Below are 21,254 nucleotides of genomic sequence, written 5' to 3'. Positions count from 1 at the left end.
ATTTGCAATGACTGCTTGATTTAATTAATTATTTTTTTTTTGGTTAAGCTGCTCCAAACTTGGCAACAGCTAATAATAATCTTTAACGACTGATCCTGACGGCATGTCGGAATCAGATCTCACTAAATAAATATTTCTTATTTGCCCAGACGATCAGAGGTGATACATTTCAGGCACAGAGATACATTGTAACATTGTGCCTGAAATGTATCGCACAACTTTGAAACCATCGGCCAGTCTATTGAGCATTTAAGACAAATACTGAGCCGCTGTATGTGGCCAGTCATTTGGGCACTTTGTGGCGCGATGTACAGTGTACGTCTCCCATCACGAAGGGGTTAAAGTGTTTATAACCGTATTTTTTATTACTATACATGATTTGTATAGTTTCCACAGGGGGGCAGTAAAATACAATTTAATAAAGGAGGGTAAGATGGCCCTGATCCTGAGAGCTTACAATCTAAAAGTAGGGGTAAGTGATACAAAAGGTAAGGAATGGACTGATAGAAGAAGTAAATGTACAATGGTTAGGTGGAGGTGGGATAGACTTCCCTGAAGAGGTAAGTTTTCAGGTGTTGCCTAAAGGTGGACAGAGTAGGAGATAAGCAGACATATTGGGGTAGGGAGTTCCAGAGGATGGGAGAGGCTCTGGAGAAGTCCTGGAGTTGGCAGGGGAGCTAGAAAACTGGAGGTCTTGAGAATATGATTTGGGTGATATTTTGAGATGAGGTTGGAGATGTATCTTATTAGTATTTTGAATGTTATTTATGGGGCGAATGGGAGCAGTGGAGGGATTGACAGAGGACATTGTATGGTTGGTAAGGTGATTTAGCCTAGCAGCAGCATTCACGCTAGACTGAATACCTCTCCTTAAATTACAGAGTAGTGCAAGGTACAGAAGTTGGGTATAAACAACACAGAATATAAAAAAATCGGTTTAAAAAACTTTTTTTTGTTTCCTAAAGAAAATCTTCAGGTCACATGACCCCTTTACCTTTATGGGCTCTGCATGGGCTAGGGCAGTGGACTGGGCTGAGCAGAGCAGAGGGGAGGACAAGTGATCAAATGATCAAGCATGGATTCATGGATATAGTAACCTCTACAGGTCGCTTTAGTTTGTATGAAGAAACTGAGTTTGTGCAAAGCAGTGGCAACGCTAGATGAGTCTGCAGATGGTTGCTATTGCTTACCAAGAAGGACAACTTACTGGCAAGATCAACAGGTGTTTCCAAGGAAAATCAAATTCGATTACCAAAAACAAAGGCACTGATGGTTTTGAAGTTTTAATGGCGATGCTTTCATTTTTTTTATTTTTGGGGATTTACGACCACTTTAGGAACACGGCCAGGTCTTTGTTATTAGCTTTCCGTATGTTAGACTGTTATCTGTCAAAGCAAAAAAAAAAAATGGCACCTGCTCAAATGAATTTGTAACTAGCAAAGGGAATGTCCACATGGATAGTGCAATAAACTGAAACAGTATATCCAGGCAGGACCCAAATTTACCCCCAAACCTCTCCGTCCCCCTGTGGCTACTGAAACTCCCCTCCGCAGTCTAAAGGATGCTTCTCTCCATGTGAGATTAGAGATCTCTCCGCTGTGTTCGGACGCACTTTCTGCTGAATGAAAAGCTGTTCAGATTGGGAGGAAGTATCTAGCAGACCAAAACTTGATGGAAATGATTTGGTATCAGAACATTACAGAACTCCTCAATAGGAGCTTGAGTTGATATCCAGAAATAAGAACCCTGATCATCAGACTTATTTTCAGATCCTACTAAAATGTAAACAAGTAGTTACAATTTAAATAATATATAACTTAGTTATTTCAGATTGTAAGCCCTGAGGGGCAGGGCCTCCCTAACCAACTTGTCTTGAATTGTATTGTGATTGTAATGTCTTCCTTATATTGTAAAGCCCTGCGTAAAATGTTGTTGCTAGATAAATCCTGTATTATAATAATAATAATAATAATAATAATAATGTTTTGATGACCGGTGCCTCTTATTATTCTGTGTTTTGTTAAATAGGAAGCCGCTGGAGAAGAAGGCATTCATGTCATACTGGAAATGCTCTCTAATGTTAACCTGAGTAATGACCTGAAACTTCTGTCCCTTGGAGGCAGAGTCATTGTAAGTATCTTTTACTTATTTATTTACTATCATCGGGACTAAGAAAACAAAATCTATGCGATGCACGTGGTGCTCCTGGTGGGGACAAATTCTCAGTAACATTCACAGAAAGAAAATCCTTATGGAGTAGATCTTAGGATGAGGAGAGGGGAAGAGAACCTTTTATGATGTATTTCTTAACATGAGGAGAGAGGAAGAGTCTTCATGGTTTAGTTATTAGGAGGAGAGGAAAGTCCTTGTGGTGAAGTTCTTGGGATGAGGAAAGGGGAAGAGAACTGTTATAATGTAGTTCTTGTGATTAGAAGAGAATCCTTATGGTGTATTTCTTATACAGCTGCCTCCACACAGTAGGTGGTCCCTCTCAATGTTCAAAGGAGCCTAATCCAGGTGGCATCAGGATGGTCAGAAGCATGTGGTATAAGTTTAATAAACCCAATGTTCGCGCGTGCCACAGGCACATGAGAGATATAAGTGGTAATATAGATAATAATTTCCAGGGTGCACAACTAGTTAAAATCCAGAAGGTTAACCGTTTGGTGCCTTTTTGTTTCCCCAACACTTTTTTTTGCCCAGACATACTGTACACTGTAACAATATAACAATACACATAATTTCACTTCATCTAGCAAGTCTACACCAAAGTACATAATTAATTTCTACATTTACTGTATAAGAAAAAATAGAGGTTTTTATTTGTACAATTTGTCAAATACATGCAAAGACACACTGCCATTTCAAGGCACCTCTGATTTAAGATATTGGTTTTTTTTTTTTAGTATGACCCCCAAATCCCAGGCCAATCTACATGTGCAAAGGTCCAGGACTTCCAGGTAGTGGTGGAGTTCACTCACTCCCTCCTACCCCCAAACATTGCTATTGGTCTGTCCCTATAATGCGCTGCCTCACAGGCCAAAAGGAATGTGTAGAGAATCACTTTAAGGAACAAGCCCTAGATATGCTTATATCGGAATACAAGAAGTGATATCAGTCTGAGTTTTACTATTGGTGTCAAAGGACGGGAAATTAAAATGGTTATATACATAAATGTGAATAGTGCTGTACTCTGTTCTTTTTACACCAGATTGTTGGCTGCAGAGGACCTATTGAAATTAACCCCAGGGACACCATGGCCAAGGAGTCCAGCATCATTGGAGTGTCACTCTTCAGCTCCACTAAGGTAATTGATTTAAGCCGGCCATACATCAGTAGATTTTCGCAGTGGTCCGTTTACACCCGGTTTCCCCTCCCCCGACTCCAGCCAGGTCTGGGAAAACAAACAGTACTATTTCACTGGACCTGATCATGCCAGACTCCCCATAGACCAATATGGCGTCTGGCAGTATTAGTTCTTTCCTTCATCCCAAGATGGAGGAAAAAAACTGGATGGACCTGGATGTCTCAGCGGTGACATCCAGTCCAAACTGCTGCTATCAGGAGGGGATCTGTGCATGGATCCCCTCCTGATTAGCCCGTGTGAAAAGGGGCCCAACTCCTAGCCACTTTTTCACAGTCAGGACACAGAATCCTAAATTTCTGCAGCCCCTGTTATGAATGAACATGAAGCCTCTATTCATTCATAAACTATGGAGATAGTATCAGTTACTATGTCCACAATCATAAATGAATAGGAAGTGATGTAGAGCACTTCCTGTTCATTCATAACTGGGGACATGGTAAGCTCACTATGTCCTCAGTTATTTACAAACACTCAGCGATCGGTACTGATTACCGAGTGCTTGTACCTGCGCACTATCCTCACTCGCCTGTCACTGGAGGCCTAGCAGGGTGGTACGGGAGGAGAGCTTGGCCTCCTGTGACAGCTGACAGGGATGCACTGCACTTTCAGCCTTTTTGGTACTATCTGCTTTTTGCCCATAGTAGGGCTGCAACAACTAATCGACATAATCGATTATTGAAAAAGTTGTCAACTTTTTCAATCGATTAATCGGCTTCCGATCAGTTGGTCCTGTTCACGACTCCACACACGCTGCGCGCCGCACCTCCTCCCCACCTCACTCGCCGCTGCCAGACCCGCCCGCATCCACGCTCTTCATGCCGCACCTCCTCCCCGTCTCACACTCACCGCCCACCCACGATCGGCAAAGGGACGCGGGGAGATGTAGTAAGGAGGAGCAGGGTCTGGAGCCATTTTTTAAAATGTTTTTGTTTATCCGATTAACCGATTTAATCGAACTTAATAATCGGCTAACCGATTTTGAAAATAATCATTAGCTGCAGCTCTAGCCCATAGTACCATTTTTAGCTGAAAGTTTTTGGCGGCCGAAATTTTGGTGCCTCCCTAATATATTTTTTTTTTTTATACCAAAAATAGTTTTTCTAGAAGGCTGTAAAATTGCTTGTACAAAAGCTTTTGTGTTTTTTTTTTTTTTTCTGGGGATTCAGGAAGCCGGGAAGGAGGCTGGTGCAGCCCTCTTTGGAGGGATGGAAGCCGGATGGGTCAAACCTCTCATCGGGCCTGAATACCCCCTGGAGAAAGCCTCCCAAGCTCATGAAGACATCATACAGAGCAGCGGAGCCACCGGAAAGATGATCTTTGTCATCTAAGCTGAACTTTCACCTGCAGAGCAAAGAATTGCAATAATTTTGTAAACTGATTTATCTGTATTGAGAAAAGGACAATTGCCACTTATGTATTGAAGGTAAAGTGTTACTGAGCCCTCGTTAACAAATTTTATATATACATCATAGCTCATGAACTTCTGTTACTGTCCCCTTTGCCTATGCAGAAAAACCCTGCAACATACATGCCCCTGTTACTTCCACACACATGGTGCTACACTGCCATGCAGGGACTCCTTTGAGTCCCATCATAGCCACCCTGATTTGCCGCTTCTGCCTCGGCACTGCAAAGGTTTGGGGGAGCAAGTAACAGCTGGAGCTCCTACAGAGTGGTGCTGGGTGTAAGATCATGGTACATGTAGTCCTGATGCAGGAGGTCATCTGTATACAGTGTACAATCTCCGATCAGAAAGTTTGGGGAAGTGCTGCAAGGACAGAACGGGCTGGACAAATTTTAAGCAGGCAAATTTAAATCTTTGGGACAAAGTTGTTCATAAGCCTGGAAATTGTTAATAGTAACACGGAGCAAAAGGGGAAAATACTTAATGCGGGAGGGTTCAGTACTTCATTTATTCTGTTTGCACGCTTGAAATTTTTCAGGATCATTTGGCAATAAATGACATTTTGGCTCTAAAGCGATGTGGCTTATTCTTTTGGCTTTCAGGATGAAGAGTGGCGATACTGCAGAATGGGGCTTGGTGCAAACAGAGTTCACCCAAGTGCTGCTTTACCCCCGTTACCACCCATCCCAATGACATCATAACCTGTGATATCAGACAGCTAATTGTAGAAAACGGAAATCAAATTTGGTGAGGTCCCTGAAATCCTTGTGTTCTCAGTCCCAGTCTATGCATGACACTGCAGCCAAAAGTATGCAAGGGCTCCATGCTTGTAGTTTGTGGTCTGTGCAGTGCAGACACAGACAAACCAATGTTTGCACTGGCATGGGCCTGTGATGACGGCTCTCAAGGCACAGGGGGAAAAAAAAGGTATGGACTACAATATATGCAAAGTTGCTTGGTGCCCCTAGATATATTAAGCTATTCTTCTGAAGGGTTATTATGCAAATGCAACAAGAGGCGTGAAGACACCCAAAGATGGGTGTGAGGATCCAAAACTAAAGGTTATTACATGTCTGTATTGTACTGAGAGATAGTTTGTCCCTTTTTAGGAGATGTCATCACTGAGTCTCTGTACTTCTCTATGTAATGCAGGCAGATCGTGACTGGTGAACGGAGCCACCAGGGAGCTGCATAGAGCTTCCTGAACATATCACAGCACCTTGCCTCTTGAACCCTTTTGAGAGTCCCCATCCCTGGTGCTAGCAGTGGGCTGGCTCTTGGCAGGAGTTATGCAAATATTAAAATGCGTTGATGGCTGGATATCAGTTTGGAGGAGTGGGCATTCCTAGGCAGGCTGCATTTACATGCAGACCACTCTAGGTAACACCCACATGTGATGTTGAGCATCAATGATTGGAAGAACTGGAATGAAAGGTGGGCCAGGAACACTAGGTCTGGGGAGGTATGAGCTTGATATTGCTGGATGTTCTCCAGCCAGGAAATGAGGTGGGCTGTATCTGACTTTCTGCAGCTTCTATCGCACATTGTGAGAAGCTCACAGTGTGTTAAATTAAATCAAAGTAAGTTCAGTCCAGGAGAGGAGCCGGCACAACTGCAAAACCGAAGGGAAGGCCGGAGTTCAGCTTTAATCATACAAATATCAGTTACAATGTAGCTAGTAACTTTTTGTATCAATTACATTTATTCTTATTTAGCTCTGCTGACTACAGAACTGTGTCCCTCTATGGCAGGGGTGGCCAAACTCCGGCCCTCCAGCTGTGATGAAACTATAAATCCCATGAAGCATCTCTCTCCGGGAGTGATGTCTGTGGCTGTGAGAATCTTGCAATGCCTCTTGGGATTTGTAGTTCCACCACAGCTGGAGGGCCGCAGTTTGGCCATCCCTGCTCTATGGTATGGACAATAGGAAAAGGGTGAGGTCATTTTCCAATCTTGTTTTCTGTTGCCCTAACACAAAAGGACATGTGAGCATTGTCACACCAGCAAAGGAAATGTATTATTTACAGGATCACCAATTCAAAATAAAGGGGAAAAAAATGAAAAACCCTGAAATAAGAAAAATAAGCCAGTCACCACATCTAAGGACCAATGAGCTGCAATACTTTGTTTTTAGGTTTAGATGCACTTTAATGTTACCTTTCACTGGAAACACCTGAGCTCAGTCATCTTAAAGGGGCATCCACATACTTTTGGCCATATGGTGTAGGTGTGATGGTCAGGTGTCCTCCATACTTTTGGCTGTATAGTGTAGGCAAGATTTACAAGTGTCCTCATACTTGTGGTTCTATAGGTGTGATGATCAGGTGTCCTCATACTTGTGGTTCAATAGTGTAGGTGTGATGGTCAGGTGTCCTCATACTTGTGGTTCTGTAGTGTAGGTGTGATGGTCAGGTGTCCTCATACTTGTGGTTCTATAGTGTAGGTGTGATGGCCAGGTGTCCTCATACTTTTGGCTGTATAGTATAGTTGTGATGGTCAGGTGTCCTCATACTTTTGGCTTTATAGTGTAGGTGTGATCAGGCTTTTGGTTGTATTGTGTAGGTGTAATGGTCAGGTGTCCTCATACTTTTGGCCACATACTGTATATTGTGGGTAGCCAGTGACAGACCTGTCAATCATGATCTTGTGATTTACTTAAAAGCTTCGTATCTAGATCAAGTTGCTGATATGAGTATCCCCAGTACAGGCAGCTCTGACCAGCTTTTTTTGCTGTTTGTTAGCATTGCATTGTTGTGAATGACAAACCAGCTCCTAGGGAACAGCAAGCATATATCAGTGACACAAGCAATAGCAGCAGCAGTGTCAGCCCCTGTGCTGGGGGAGTGACTGCTGATTGAAGCAAGAGGCTGGCTTTCAACGCCATTGGCTCCGCAATTTCCTGCCTACCTTGTGCACAAGCATCATTATCTGTCTCACCCTAGCAACTAGTACAGGGACAGGACGGGAGACCAGGCTGGCATATAGGGGAATCCTCAGCGTGCGATCACAGCTGGAACCAAGCTGCTGTTTTTACATTTTTTGCACACAGAAGCTTTTTGGTACCTCTTCTCTTTGCATGCTTCAACGTAAGACCAGACGCCAACCTCCAACATGAGTCACCCATACATCGGGTAAGTGGCTACCAAGTTGTGTCAAAAATTCTGCGCATGCCAAAGCCTGCACGACGTGCCGTTTAACCCCCTCGCCGCCTGTGCCTTTTCACCCCGGGGGGCATCCTTTTTGGATGCAGTAGACTTTGCGTCCATGGTTTTGAGACTTGTCGCAAAGCCAAGGCGCCGCTGGCCACGTTGACGAATCAATGCAGTTATAGGTGCGGCTGTAGATTGATTGGGAAATGTCAAAGTGTTGGATGTAAGTGTCACATATGCTGGGGACAACCATAGTTACTTTTATTAGGGGCCCATTCACGCCAACGGGCATGTGCACGTTGCCTTGTCTATGTGTTGCACTAGTGCTAAGGCAGTAACAAATAACCACTCGGAATAAGCCTTTTGTCGAAGACTTGTTACCAACTGCACTGTGCTTTATAGACATGTGCGATTCGTTTAGTTCTGATCAAGTTTCTGACAAATTTTCTGCAATTTGGATATCCGGACACGTCCGAATTTCCGAATCCCAATGCATCCGAATGTGTCTGTATCCGAATTTCCGTATAAAAATTAAACTGAACCAAGCATGTGACTTTTCTGGCCAATCAGATGTGTTTTTCGGTTTAATGGGTCTGAACACGAATTTTCGTTACGGCAACATGGGAGGCATCTGGTTTGCCAGAACAGTTACATGCCATGGCGAAAATTTGTGTTCAGTATATACATATAATACTAAAGCTCAGGCTCCTAGACCCGATTGCCATTCGGGTCTGGGAGCCTCAGCTTTCGTAATATATGTATATGGCTCCCAGACCAGAATGGCATTCTGGAGCTCCAGGATGCAATTCACAAATTCAGATCCTAAATGCCATTCGGGTCTAGGAGATTCAGCTTTAGTATTAATATTTGTATATGGTTAGCTGTGGTATTCGCGATCTTATCCGAAACTGACAAAATCATCCGAACCGAATTGAATTTCAGGATTGAATTCTGAAATAACCGAACTGAATTTTTCCGCAACTTACATGTTTAGTGCTTTATAACATACACCTGATTGAATCTTTATACGGCTATAATGGATTCCCATAAAATCTGGAATTAGACTGTTATGAGTGACCCGTACTCCATCAGATGGAACAAAGGGCCCATTCACATCTATGCACTATGGGAGGGTGAACTACATGCGTTGAAGTGCCATTCGAAATGAATGACACTGCAAAGCAGGTAATGTGCCCTCCTGCAGTGCACAGATGTAAATGGGCCCTTTGTTCCATCTGATGGGGTACGGGTCACTCATAACAGTCTAATTCCAGATTTTATGGAAATCCATTATTGCTCCTAAAGCAGTGCACATGTGTTAATCGTGTGTTTTAAAGGAGAACTATGAGGTGAGTGATTTCCACTCACCTCATAGTTCTAGCCGACCTGTGACAATGAGACCATCACAGGTCGGCTCAATAGATCGGGAGGTGAGCAAACACATACCATGTTCGCTCGCCTCTCGATCCTGTCACGGCTCTCTGCCGTGACGGGGAGGGCTGGATTCCCCTCTCCCCGCTCCGATCTGCCAGCGCTGACTGGCGAAACGGACGGGGCGGGGACAGCTGGCTCTGCCTCTAGATAGGCAGAGCCAGCTGTCTCTTACGCAGCTGGGCGGATCCCGTCATCTACGTCGGGATCCGCTCCGGCTGCGGCGTCTCAGTATACCGCGAGCTGTAGCTAGCGGTATACTGAGCTTAGGATAACGGGAGGACGCTAGTTTGTGTCCTCCCGTTACCCTAAGGAGAACTATGGGGAAAAACACTGACCCCATAGTTCTCCTTTAATAATTTTGTGGAACGTCTTATTTTTGCATTTTGATTTAAAAGAAGAACCCTTGCAGTGGGGCTACCCCAGCACTGCGAGGGTTAAGTGCTCGAATAAAAAAAAAAGTTATACTCACCTAAACCCCAGAGGCGGCCAGCTGTCACAGCGCTCCCTCCAGCCTGTCCCTCCCTCCCCTGCAGTGATGGGATGTCTCTAGGCGTCCGCACGTCGAATCCACTGTACAGAACATGATGGTCCAAGGATCCTTTGACTGCTGCAGTGGAGGGGGGTGGCACTACTGCAAGGGTTAAAAAAAAAAAAATTCCCCCGGAGTTCTTCTTTAATGGGCTACCCTAACGCAATACACCAGGGGTAGCCAAACTCCGGCCCTCCAGCTGTGTTGAACCTACAAATCCCATGATGCATCTGTCTCTGGGAGTCGTGGCTGTGAGAATCTTGCAATGCCTCATGGGATTTGTAGTTCAACCACAGCTGGAGGGCCGCAGTTTGGCTACCCCTGCATTAGTCATGCACTACATTTTAATTGCACATGTGGTGTATTGTTAGGGGTTAAAGTGATATTAAAGTCTAAAGGTTTTTCAGCTATTTCAAATGCTGATGAAATCTCTTACAATGGATGCTGCTTCTTGATGTTCAAAAGTTTTAGCATCCCACAGCTGGTCCCCTGAGCACTGGACCTGATATCCTGTATTATTGTGGTTCCTCACTATTGCAAGGTCCTATGGAGCCACCCTTGTGTGTGCTAGTAAGCTGTGTGTGTCTCCACAAACACTCAGGCGTAACAGGACAATCCGCTTCCCTGCACCCTGCTCCTCTTCTCCCTTCTCCCTTCTCCCTTCTCCAAGCTACTAGATGGACATCCGCTGGAGACGGCTCTCTCCCTTGTGATCTTATACTGGACAGGAAGTTCAGGGAAGCCGAGCTGAGAGAGTTGGCGCTATTTGGAAACATGATGACTGTAAGTGCTTGGCCAAAAATGGAAAGAAATACTTTACTGGACGATGTATATTTGTTGGATCTGGATTTATTATTACTATTGTTAGTATTATTAGGCCTTGTTCACACCAAGCGTGGCGCAGGTGCAGAGCAGTTGCAGACCGGATCAAAACTGCGTCCAATGTATTCCAATGGTATTTTTAGCTCCAGTTCACATGGCAGTGTGCAGATCCAGAGCAGGTAAAAAAAAACTGCAGCAGGCCCTATTTTACCTGCTCTGGATCTGCAAACGCATCAAAAACGCATGCAAATGCCTGGAACGCACTGAAAGCCCATGTTAAACTAAAAAAATATACATATTTTTTTTTGTTGTTGTCAAAAACGCATCTAAAAGACTGACCTTAACAAAAAAACAGAAAATAATGCAATAATAATAAACATTATGATAATTACAGATAGTAAAATAATAACAGATAATATAATAATAGATAATAACAATAATAATAGATTTAAAAAAAATACTAAGAACAGACAATAATACAATGATAATGTCATAATAGATAATAATATAAAAATAGTAGATACCCTGTTTCCCTGAAAGTAAGACCTAGCACTATTTTTCAAGATTCCTGTAATATAAGACCTACCCTGAAAATAAGACCTAGTTTGGTGGTAGCATGTGAGGGGGAACTTGCAGGAGAGATGGTATCAGCCTGCAGGGACATACTGTATTAAGGGGATGACAGGGCACTCCCTCCAGCCAGCGCAGTGACAGGGAGCACTCCAGTACCATACTTCACCAACTGCTGTCCCCCTGAAGGCACTGATAATGTAATGGTACTGTAATGTGTACCGGTAAATAGTACCGTACTTTACCGCGCTGTCCCCACTGCTGCACCGCTGGTACCGCTGTCCCTGATGGCAAAGGAAGCGGGCGCTGTAGAAAGCAAGGCGGCGGAGGGAGCAGAGCCGCATTAGCCGATTCTTCCTCTATAGCGCCGGTTACTGTGACAGGCGGAGGGATACCAGATGCACTCCGCCTGTGAAAGAAAGGGATCAGCATTACCGATACTGACCAGTAGCAAAAGAAAGAAAGAGCAACAGTATTATTCTCATTCTTACCATACCAAAAAATAAAAAATAAGAAATACCCTGAAAATATGACCTGGTGAGTTTTTTGGGGGTAAAAAAAATATGACAGTTTCTTATTTTCGGGGAAACACGGTAATACCAAAATAATACCAGATAATTATAAAATAATGACAGATAATAATACAATAATATTATAATCTTTCATGTTGCTGCATACTAGTTCTGCCACTTGGAATTAAACCTGATGACAGAGTCCTTGCTCTGAAATGAGTACGCCGCTTCCATCAGAACCTTCTAACGAGGGTTTTGTTTCATCGCAGTGTCCCTGTAAAGCTGCCCACACACCTTGCGATCATCGGGCGACACTTTTCGTCCGATGATCCAACCGTCGTATGATTTTCGTACGGCAGGCCCCATCCTGCCCCCGATTATCGCAAGGTTGAATCAGTGATAAGTGGAAGGAAGCAACCGGAAGAATTGCGGTAATCCACGGCACGTATTTTTGTCTGCGCATGAGCAGTGTAAATCGTCTGAATTTTGACGTACGGAAACGCCACCAACCTTGCGAAAATCGCACGATCCTCCGAAGTTTTCAAACCTGCTGGAAAGTCAAAATTCGATCGATTGTACAGTATTTGTGGTTATACACCGACCATCACCCTTATGAATATTGGACAAAAACGCGATCGTATTCGGAAATCGGCCGATAATCGTAAGGTGTATGGGCAGCTCAAGGAGACTTTTCTAAAACCTTTCATTTCGGGCAGGCCCCACCCCCTCAGCTTGCGATTTACTTATGGATACGGACCCCATTTATACAGATCTGTTCACACCTGTTCCGCTGGGTCTCAAGTATCTAGTAAATATTGATTGACTTTGTAACCGTGTCTAATGTGAGAACTAATTAATAAATAAATGTTTGGAGATGCATGGGGTAGCTCATTATAATTGGCCAAAATTGGGGCAAAAGAAAGCAACCCAATATAAAGCAGCACCACCGACAAACAGCTGAATGCAAAGAAACGTATCAGCCAGAGAAAAAAATCACTTGATTACCCCATCTATTCTAAACAGCACGGGTGGAGGAATCTCCTCTGCTGGCTATTGTATTCTGAGAGCTGTGACACCTGCGGTTGTCTGAATGCCCAGACAGTGACTGCATCTGATAGGATGTGGTATTCAGTCTTCACCAACAATTTTCCCCCCAGCTCCTTGGATTTTTTTCAGTTAACTTTTGTCAGCCACCCCCCCAGGCCACAGTGCGATCGGCCCGCATCGGGAAACACGTGGCACATCAATGCTTGCATTCTGGTCCAGTGCGGTCATAAAAATGCAGCATGCATTATTTTTTCTGACCGGACCAGAATGCTGGCATTGATGTAGCACATTCCGATGCAGGGGCGATTGCACTACGGCCGGGGGGGGGGGGCTGCGGTGCCATTTACTTCAATGCACCGCCACGCCCCCTCCTGCCCTAGAACGCAGTGAGCCAGCCGGTGGCAACCCTAATGGCGACCAATCGGCTTCTCGCTTTCATTTTCAACTCTTAGCTGAACAAACTGAAGAGAGAAGCTGATTGGTTGCCATGCGCAGCTGCTCCAGATTTCGTCTGCTCCAGTTTTGATTAATCCCCCTCATATGTGTATTTTATATGTGCCCAGAGTTCACCGATTTTCAGAAGGGGAACCCTTTGTATCAAGTCGTATAAGGTGTACAGGTCATGTCAGGGGAATGAGAAACGGAATACTGTGAAGCCGATCATCTTCATATCCTTTGTTTTCTATTTCCTAATCTTATTTTATAAAGAGATTTCATGACATTCAGATTCCGCTCTGTATACAGAAGATTAGATGAATATTCCGCACACAGCCTTTGTCTTGGGGGAGTGGGCGGGACGGCGATCTCTGTATCACTTCAGGTCCTCATAGAGAAGATTTACCTCCCTGGTGATACTTTGTTCCATACAGAAAGAATACATATTACTATTATCATTTTCTATACTGAAGTCGGCCAGCGCCCATGTAATAGGATTAGGATTTGACGGGGATCCAAGCTCGGTTGAGACAACAAAAGATAATACAAAAGTGCTGGTTAAAGTCAAACACGATCTCAGATAAGCCGATGTTTACATATTTGGAGGAAAGCAAACTAAGGCCGGCCGTAGGCTTATAGTTTATTGTTATTGAGCGCCCGCAGGCTGAACAACAACTAAATCTCAATTCCCCATTAAAGCGGACCTTCACCCATATCATTAAAATAACCACAATCACACCTTCAGAAATGTTTAGTGATGACAATCTACACACACATACTTCTAGATAATTGCCGGCTTTGTATTCTTTGCATTCCTTATTTCTCTTTTCTTCTCCAGTCTTCTGACAGTGGCCATGTTTAATTAAGGGCAGATTACTAGCTCTCCTTTTACTTCCTGGATTACTGGCACATGTGACTAGGACATGTGACCATGCACATCATCTCAGGGGAGGAACATGCTTTTCTCTGAGATCTCCTGAGATTACAGATTAGATTTCCCAGCAATGCTCTGCTGATGACAAACCTATTCCCCTGTGTAGACTCACCGGCACCTCTGACAGTTGCCCCTCTTGCCGGCTGGCCAGCTCAGCTTAGTGCTCTGGCTATGTCATTCTGGACTTGCTTGTTTTTCATCAGTCATCTCGGAGCTGTTAGAATTGATCTGTTACCTGAGTCGGGTGACACCTCATTACTCCGCGTGCTGTGTAAATAAATGACTCTGGTGTCACTTACCTATGCAACAGGTTAATGCAGCGCACAAACTTTAGGATGATATGATCAGATATAGAGGACAGCTGCTGGCATCAACATGGGGAGATGTGTCACAAGGACTGTTAAAGGGACACTCCAAGGAAGAAAAAAAAGGACACCCGCACCTTTCATTCATTGGATTTCAGTTATTTCAGTAATGGAGTCTCAGCATGATATGTGGGCGTTACCTTGAGTGGTCTGCATGCAAATACATCCTGTCTAGGAAGACGTGCTCCTCCAGGCTGACATCCATCAAGGCATTTTGATATTTGCATAACTCCTCCCTAGAGCCAGCCCACTGCTTGCAATAGGCCTGAGGGCTCTTGGAGTACCAAAGCAGGGTGCTGTGATGTTTTCAGGAATCACCCTGCCGGCTCCTCCCACCAGCTATGACATGCCTGCATTGCATAGAGGATCAGAGAGATTCAGTGATGACATCACTGGACCTAAAATAATGTATACATGTATTGAATGTCATTAGCATGTTGATGAAGAAGGGAGGGGGGGACCGGGGTGGATTTGGTGCCTAATATCACTCACCTGGGGGACAGTCATGGACGTAGCTGCTCTCCATTTCCAAATTTTGCACTGTGCGAATGTGCGCAGATCATCCGCAGTTCATAGTCTACATTTCTCAGTTAAATGTTTGTAAATACCGCGCACATCCTGCTTTGCGAATGTCTGTGATCAATCTACTAATGTCTATGATAATATAAACTCAGTTGTGGAAGAATTGCACTGCAAGGGCTCTGCAATGGTTAACTGCTCGTTTTGTCTAGTGGCTCACCCGTTCCTCGGCAGACAAAGTGACCCTTTGCCTGAGCTTGCCTTAAAGGAAAACCTCATTAGGACTACTTAGCAACCAGCAACTGTTCAGACAATAAACACTTTGGGCAGTACTGTGTAACATACCACACAGTGTATAGAGTGCAACAATCAGGACAATGTATTGTATAAGGTGGCAGTGGTCAGGACTATGTATTGTATAGGGTGCAGTGGTCAGGACTATGTATTGTATAGGGTGCAATGGTCAGGACTATGTATTGTATAGGGTGCAGTGCCCCTGAGTGGTGGTCAATGCACTCACCGGTGATCAGTGCTGCTCATTGTTTGTCGTGCCCTTCACTTATGTTCAGTGTCTCTTATTGATGGTCAGTGCCTTACACTGGTGGTCAGTGCCCCTCACTGGTGGTCATTGTGCACTGTCATTGGTGTTTAGTGGGAGCAATGCAGACATCCCAACTCTCCCGGACGCTCAGGGAATCTGCCGCTATTAGATAGATGCTCCCGGCCGCCCGGGAGAGAAACACTTCCTCCCGGAAAGGTTTAGACTCCTCGATCGAGCAGATTAAACCTTTTCCCCGCGATCGTTTTTTTTTTTCTTATCTGACATCGGGAGCCACGGCCCGTCGTCAGGCAGAAAAGGCATACAAATGCATAGCTAGATTCCTATTGGCTATTGCACTTTGCAATAGCCAATAGCAAACTAGCTAATGCACCCGCCCTCTGCTGCTTTCAATCACCAGAAGAGGACCTCATAGAAAAATTCAGCAATCAGCAGAGGGGGACCTGAATTGCAAAGTGCAATAGCCAATAGGAATCTAGCTATGCATTCGTATGCCTTTTTTTTTTTTTATTATTCTGACGACTGCAACTGTCAGAATACTTAAATTTTTTTTTAAAAAAAGCCTGCAGATAGCAAAAGAAGCTATTGCTTCCTGTGCTATCTACCATCATTTCAGGGGGGTGCTCTCTCCCAGCCCCCCCCCTAGCCCCCCTCCGCGGATGGGGGGGGGGAGGGGAAGAGGGCACCTCCCTGAAATGAGAGGGACACGTCCCTGAAAGTGCTTTTTGGGATCCCTGGCAATGTTTACCTGATAAATGCTGGAAGGGCCCCGTGCCACTTCATCTGAGCTCCTGGGCCTCTAAAGAGTAATGATGGACTGGAGTATTGCAAGCAGCATCAGGCTGGATATCCCCCCGTCCAGCACTGTGTGCATAGAGCAGTGAAAGTCACTCTGCTCGTCATAGTAATTTGCTCAGTTTGGTCTCACTAGACCTGGGGAACTGACACCTATGGCACCTGCACCTTTTAAAATAAAAGTTGGCATTGGCAGCTCCTATACATCAACCCCAGGATACTCATTTTAATAAACCCGAATCTTATTATTTTAGCTATTTGTTGCAACAATTTAAACATTGGAATATGATTGGTTGCTAGGTAACGAAGATGCAGTAGGGAAAAAAACAGTATCTAAAATTTGGTCTGTTGCCAAGTGCAACTCCCCTGTGTTACCTGTGCTGTGTTTTTGCACATAGAGCTCCATTGTTTTGAAAGTTATTCAGCGCATAACATGACCACCGGGAAGACTAAGCTCGGCTGACAAGGGACCATCTCCCAGGGACATTCAATCGCTCTATATTACTGGAAAGGTGATGCCAGCTCTACCGGGACTTCAATTATACGTTCTTTTCACAAACTCCTATTGGACGCTTTCCAGCGGGCTCATCAAACCTGTAGCCGACTGAGCTATTGTTTCGGATATTGTATGGGAATGAAAAAGTACGTTTTTTTTTGTTTTTTTTTACTCTCTGCGTACCGTTGGAGAGATTTCACTTCACTTCCTGTCCCAGAAACACAACAGGAAGTTAAAGGAAAGCTCCCAAAGTGAGAATTCTCTTCTTAGACTGTCCCTGAAAGAGGTGTCCCCATTGGAAGATTTACCATCAACTCTTATTCTGGGGACAAATCCTTTTCAGGTTTATTGCTTCCTGTCTCACTGGAGCAATTTTATTTCACAACAGATAAGAGGATGTCTCTCCAAAGTAAAGGAAACTCAACTCTTATGGCCACTAGATGGAGCTGAGGAGCATAGGAAAGAAGTATTTATTTCCTTTGCTCCTCGACTCCATCTAGTGGCCATAATGCAGTATTTTCCAAATATTAAATTCAACCATAAAAATTTAGAGAGAACGTTCATTTTTGCCTCCATTTGCACAGAATGTATTTATTTCCTATGTTCCCCAGCTCCATCTAGTGGCCATAATGCGGTATTTTCCAAATATGAAATTCAATCATAAAAATATACAGACAATGTTTGTTTTTGCCTCCACTTGCACAGAATGAACAATCCCAGAGATTCACAGGGCGAAGGGCTCTACAAATTGTTTACAATTTAGCCCCTAAGTATAAAGCCTAAAAATAAAACATCCTAAAATATTAACCTACCCTTAACTAAGTGCTGTCATTCTTTTCATTTCCTTTTCTTCCTTTTGTCTTTTTTCTAGTGATCCTTACTAATCCCTTAACATCCTGTCTTAGGGTGACAATGCTCTCTGAGCCACTCCCTGCACAGAAGCAGCATTGTCACCCTATGGTGCACTGTGGACTAGTGGACTACAGACTGTATTTGGCAATGCATGGCCAGCCTGTACAACTTGATTGCTCCCTTACACCCCTTAGCTGACACAGCCCTAATGATTGACAGCGGCCCCTGAGGCTTCATTGGCTGCCCACTGCATGGCCATGTCATTTTGTCAAGAGAACTATATAACAGAGTAGAATGAACCTTACTTCATGGTCCCACGAAAGCCGGTTCTCTTTTCCCCAGCGCCTGAATGTGGGCAGGCACTTCTACATCCTCACGTACAATGCAAGACCATTGGGGACTGCTGGTCCTGCACTGTACGTGACTGCTGCTCTCTCTGACTGGTTTTGTCTCCGCCCCCTCCTGTAATAAAGACCACTCACTTCTGCTCTCCCTCCTTCTGCAGGGTGACTGGTCTGGTCTCTGCCCCCTCCTGTACTTTTGTGCAGGCTGACGGTAGTGGGTGGAGCCTGTTGGGTCCCTCCTGAGAGCTCTGCTCTCTGCACAGCACAATAATGATGTTATCACTACTTTTCCAAGTTATGTCTGGCATTTGCTGCACAAATGGATTTCTTTCCTTTTCTGGCTATTCAGGAATATATTTAAGTTCAGCTTTAAGCTTTATAAATCAGGTTTTATGTCTCCACCTTGACTGGCTTTGAGAGAAGGAAAAAGGACCATTAATTGGCATAATTACTAAGCAGGAAGCCGTGTCTGCTTATATAATGACCGCTAATAATTGCGAACTAAACATAAAACAAGAACTTTATTTGCTGATCACATTTATGTTCATATCTGAAACTCTAAAGAAACTCCGGAGAATCCCTTTAGCAGGAAGTTAGTTGTGCGTTACAAAATCCCTCCCCAATATCTCAGTTCCTGATAATGTAATCAGGACTTTTATCAATGGTATGTGAATATTTGATTTTCTAACTGCGTACATCAAGCTGTGATCCGGGTTTATAGGTGGTGCAGTGTAAACACATGGTGCAGTTCAGTTCCTGGTAGCATGCAAACAGGTGCCAAGGTAACATTAGACAGTTGCTATAGAGCCATTGGAGCCATTGTAATCTTCCACAGTGCAGAGTAAACTTTGTATCAATGAAAGGAAAAGGCTACAATCAGTACAAGGCTAAAATCTGACTCTATTCGGCCCCTTCACGCTCCTCTTCCTGGGTTATTGTGGCCCTATTGTGGTCCCGTATTACATTCAATGGTTCCCAACTTTTTTTTTATAAATTCTGGGGACATTTTACTAAGCAAATGGTGTCAGCAGTGTATATACATGGCTAGTTCATGTATATGTATGTTTTGTATTTATTACAGGTATTAGTATACCTAGGGTTGCCACTTGTCCGGGATTCACCCGGACAGTCCGGGTTTGGAATCTTGGGTCCGGTTTGCGGCCAGCTGAGCCACGGTCTACAAGATGTCAAAATTTCAGGCAGACAGGGACAACCCTACCGCTGAGGCGGCACTGTGTTGGAAGCTGTGAGCTGTGTCATGTGCCTTCTGTAGAGCGCCTCACAGTAAGTGGAGTATAGGATGATCGTTTTTTAACTGTCAGAGCACTGCTTCCTGATCCGGGTGGAGGTGCAGGGTGAGTGTGCGTGTTCCAGTGCCCTGATCGTTTGTCAACTGTCACAGCCCTACCTCCTGGTCCCGGTGGAGCCCTGGTTGGGTAGGGAGGAGGCGTGTGACCTCCCTCCCCTAGGTTTGCCACCTGTCCGAGATTCACCCAGACAGTCCGGATCTTCAGTGTCCAAGATTCACCGGACAGTCCGGCTTTGAGTCCGGTATGTGCTGTAACCTTTTTTTTGGGGGGGGACTTACATTTTTTTTCCTTTTTTTTTCTTCTCTCTACAGCCAGCGGATCGCTTGTATGGTAACAGGCATCGCTGCCTGTTTTTACATTTCGGCCGTTTCCCGCTCACGCGCGCCCAGCGGCGAGCGTTTTTTTTACTACGGCCGGCCCGGAGGTGGTTAAAGAGCTTACAATCTAAGGTCCCTATTGCACACACACACTAGGGCCCATTTAAAATATGTTAATAACCTTGGCCTAGGCTGGCATTGAGCAGATGCTGGGGTAGGTGTCGGTTTGCTTTTTTTAAATGGCTAGTGGCCTAGTTGACATGCTGACTATGTTGCTTCAGATCCCATGACCCCCTGCACTGACAGGAAGTGGGTGTAATGATGCTGGGCGTCATTCACCCCATAAGAGGACCGGCACTAGTCCTGTGAGTCTGCAGGGGGACAAAGATAGGCGAGTATTGCAGTCAGAGCTTTGCATTCGTTTATATTTGTCAACATATAATGGCTAGTCCGGGGCAATTTTTTTGCACTCGGCCCCTAGGACCTGTCAGCGTGGTGCACTGGCACTTATTATTTATCGCACCTTATGCACGATACACGATTGGCCTTTTTTTGGCATTGACCCACAGATGCTGATGGTGCAGGTTTCTTCGGGGGCCTATTCCTGACGCTGGGAGGAGATTCTGTGCCTCCTACGGGGTTCTCTGTCTCCTCCCACCCAGGAGGGGGGTTTCTCTTCGGGAGATCCCCCCTGCCTAGTACTGTGAGGGACCTGTTTCGGCAGGTCCCCAAAAGGATCGGTGGTCCACCGGCCATCGGGTTCAGGACTAACAGTCTCAACCCCTGTCAGGAGCCTTGCGCCCCGGGGGGTCGGGAAATGGGTCCCTTCTTTGGAAGGACCTTGCACCCTTGTGCACGTTTTTGTGTGCTGTGATTTCACGGTTCACTTTTTTTGTTCACAGGGGGAAGATGGTTTAGACGCACGTTCCACGGGCTTCAAAACCCCCCCAAAAAAACCCCCATATATTTTACTAAAAGGTGTCTTCCTTTCTCTGATTTACAAACCGTTCACACAGCTCTTTGCTATGCGAACACTATTTGCTGCACTGTATGGCCACTAGATGGAAGCAAAGAACATAGGGATTTTCTATGCTCATCAGCTCCCTCTAGTGGCCATACAACGCTGCAAACCTCATTTGCACAGCAAAGAGCTGCACAAAGGATTTATAAATCAACCCCAGAAAGGTAAGTCTAAAAAAAAAGAAGAGTGGGGCAGCTTAAGAGATATCATACATGTTACAATCTGACCGTACAATTTTAGTACCAAAACTACGGTATGTAATATGAGGACCTACCGAATCTATCCAACCAATCTGCATACAATCAGGCCAGTCCTTGCATTACATAATTGTTTGTAGATCTGAAGAACATTGTACAATCAGACATATGATGACAAGCTATATAAATAGGCAAAACTGTCATAATCCATATTTCCCATTAAGAATAGCAGCAGTTTTGAGCTATAGAATAACTTCCCCCCCCCCCCTTTTTTT

At 44.6% G+C, this 21,254-nt stretch overlaps 2 protein-coding genes across 2 annotated transcripts in view; both read left to right on the top strand.

Annotated features, from left to right (window-relative positions):
* Nucleotides 1-4,805, top strand: part of CRYZ (crystallin zeta) — a 14,234-nt gene extending 9,429 nt beyond the window's left edge. Inside the window, exons 8-10 of the mRNA XM_018576869.1 lie at nucleotides 2,029-2,130; nucleotides 3,212-3,307; nucleotides 4,534-4,805. Coding sequence (XP_018432371.1) covers nucleotides 2,029-2,130; nucleotides 3,212-3,307; nucleotides 4,534-4,695 — 360 coding nt within the window. The 3' untranslated portion in view covers nucleotides 4,696-4,805. The remainder of the gene's footprint in view (nucleotides 1-2,028; nucleotides 2,131-3,211; nucleotides 3,308-4,533) is intronic.
* Nucleotides 4,806-7,826: 3,021 nt separating this feature from the next.
* The window catches only part of ERICH3 (glutamate rich 3), a 46,634-nt gene continuing 33,206 nt past the window's right edge, over nucleotides 7,827-21,254 (top strand). Inside the window, exon 1 of the mRNA XM_018576862.1 lies at nucleotides 7,827-7,903. Within this exon, the coding sequence (XP_018432364.1) occupies nucleotides 7,884-7,903 (20 nt within the window). The 5' untranslated portion in view covers nucleotides 7,827-7,883. The remainder of the gene's footprint in view (nucleotides 7,904-21,254) is intronic.

The sequence above is a fragment of the Nanorana parkeri genome, unplaced genomic scaffold, assembly GCF_000935625.1.
Source record: "Nanorana parkeri isolate BGI_ZX_2015 unplaced genomic scaffold, ASM93562v1 scaffold79, whole genome shotgun sequence".
NCBI classification, from domain to species: Eukaryota; Metazoa; Chordata; class Amphibia; order Anura; family Dicroglossidae; genus Nanorana; species Nanorana parkeri.
This window is presented reverse-complemented; position numbering and strand designations above follow the sequence as displayed.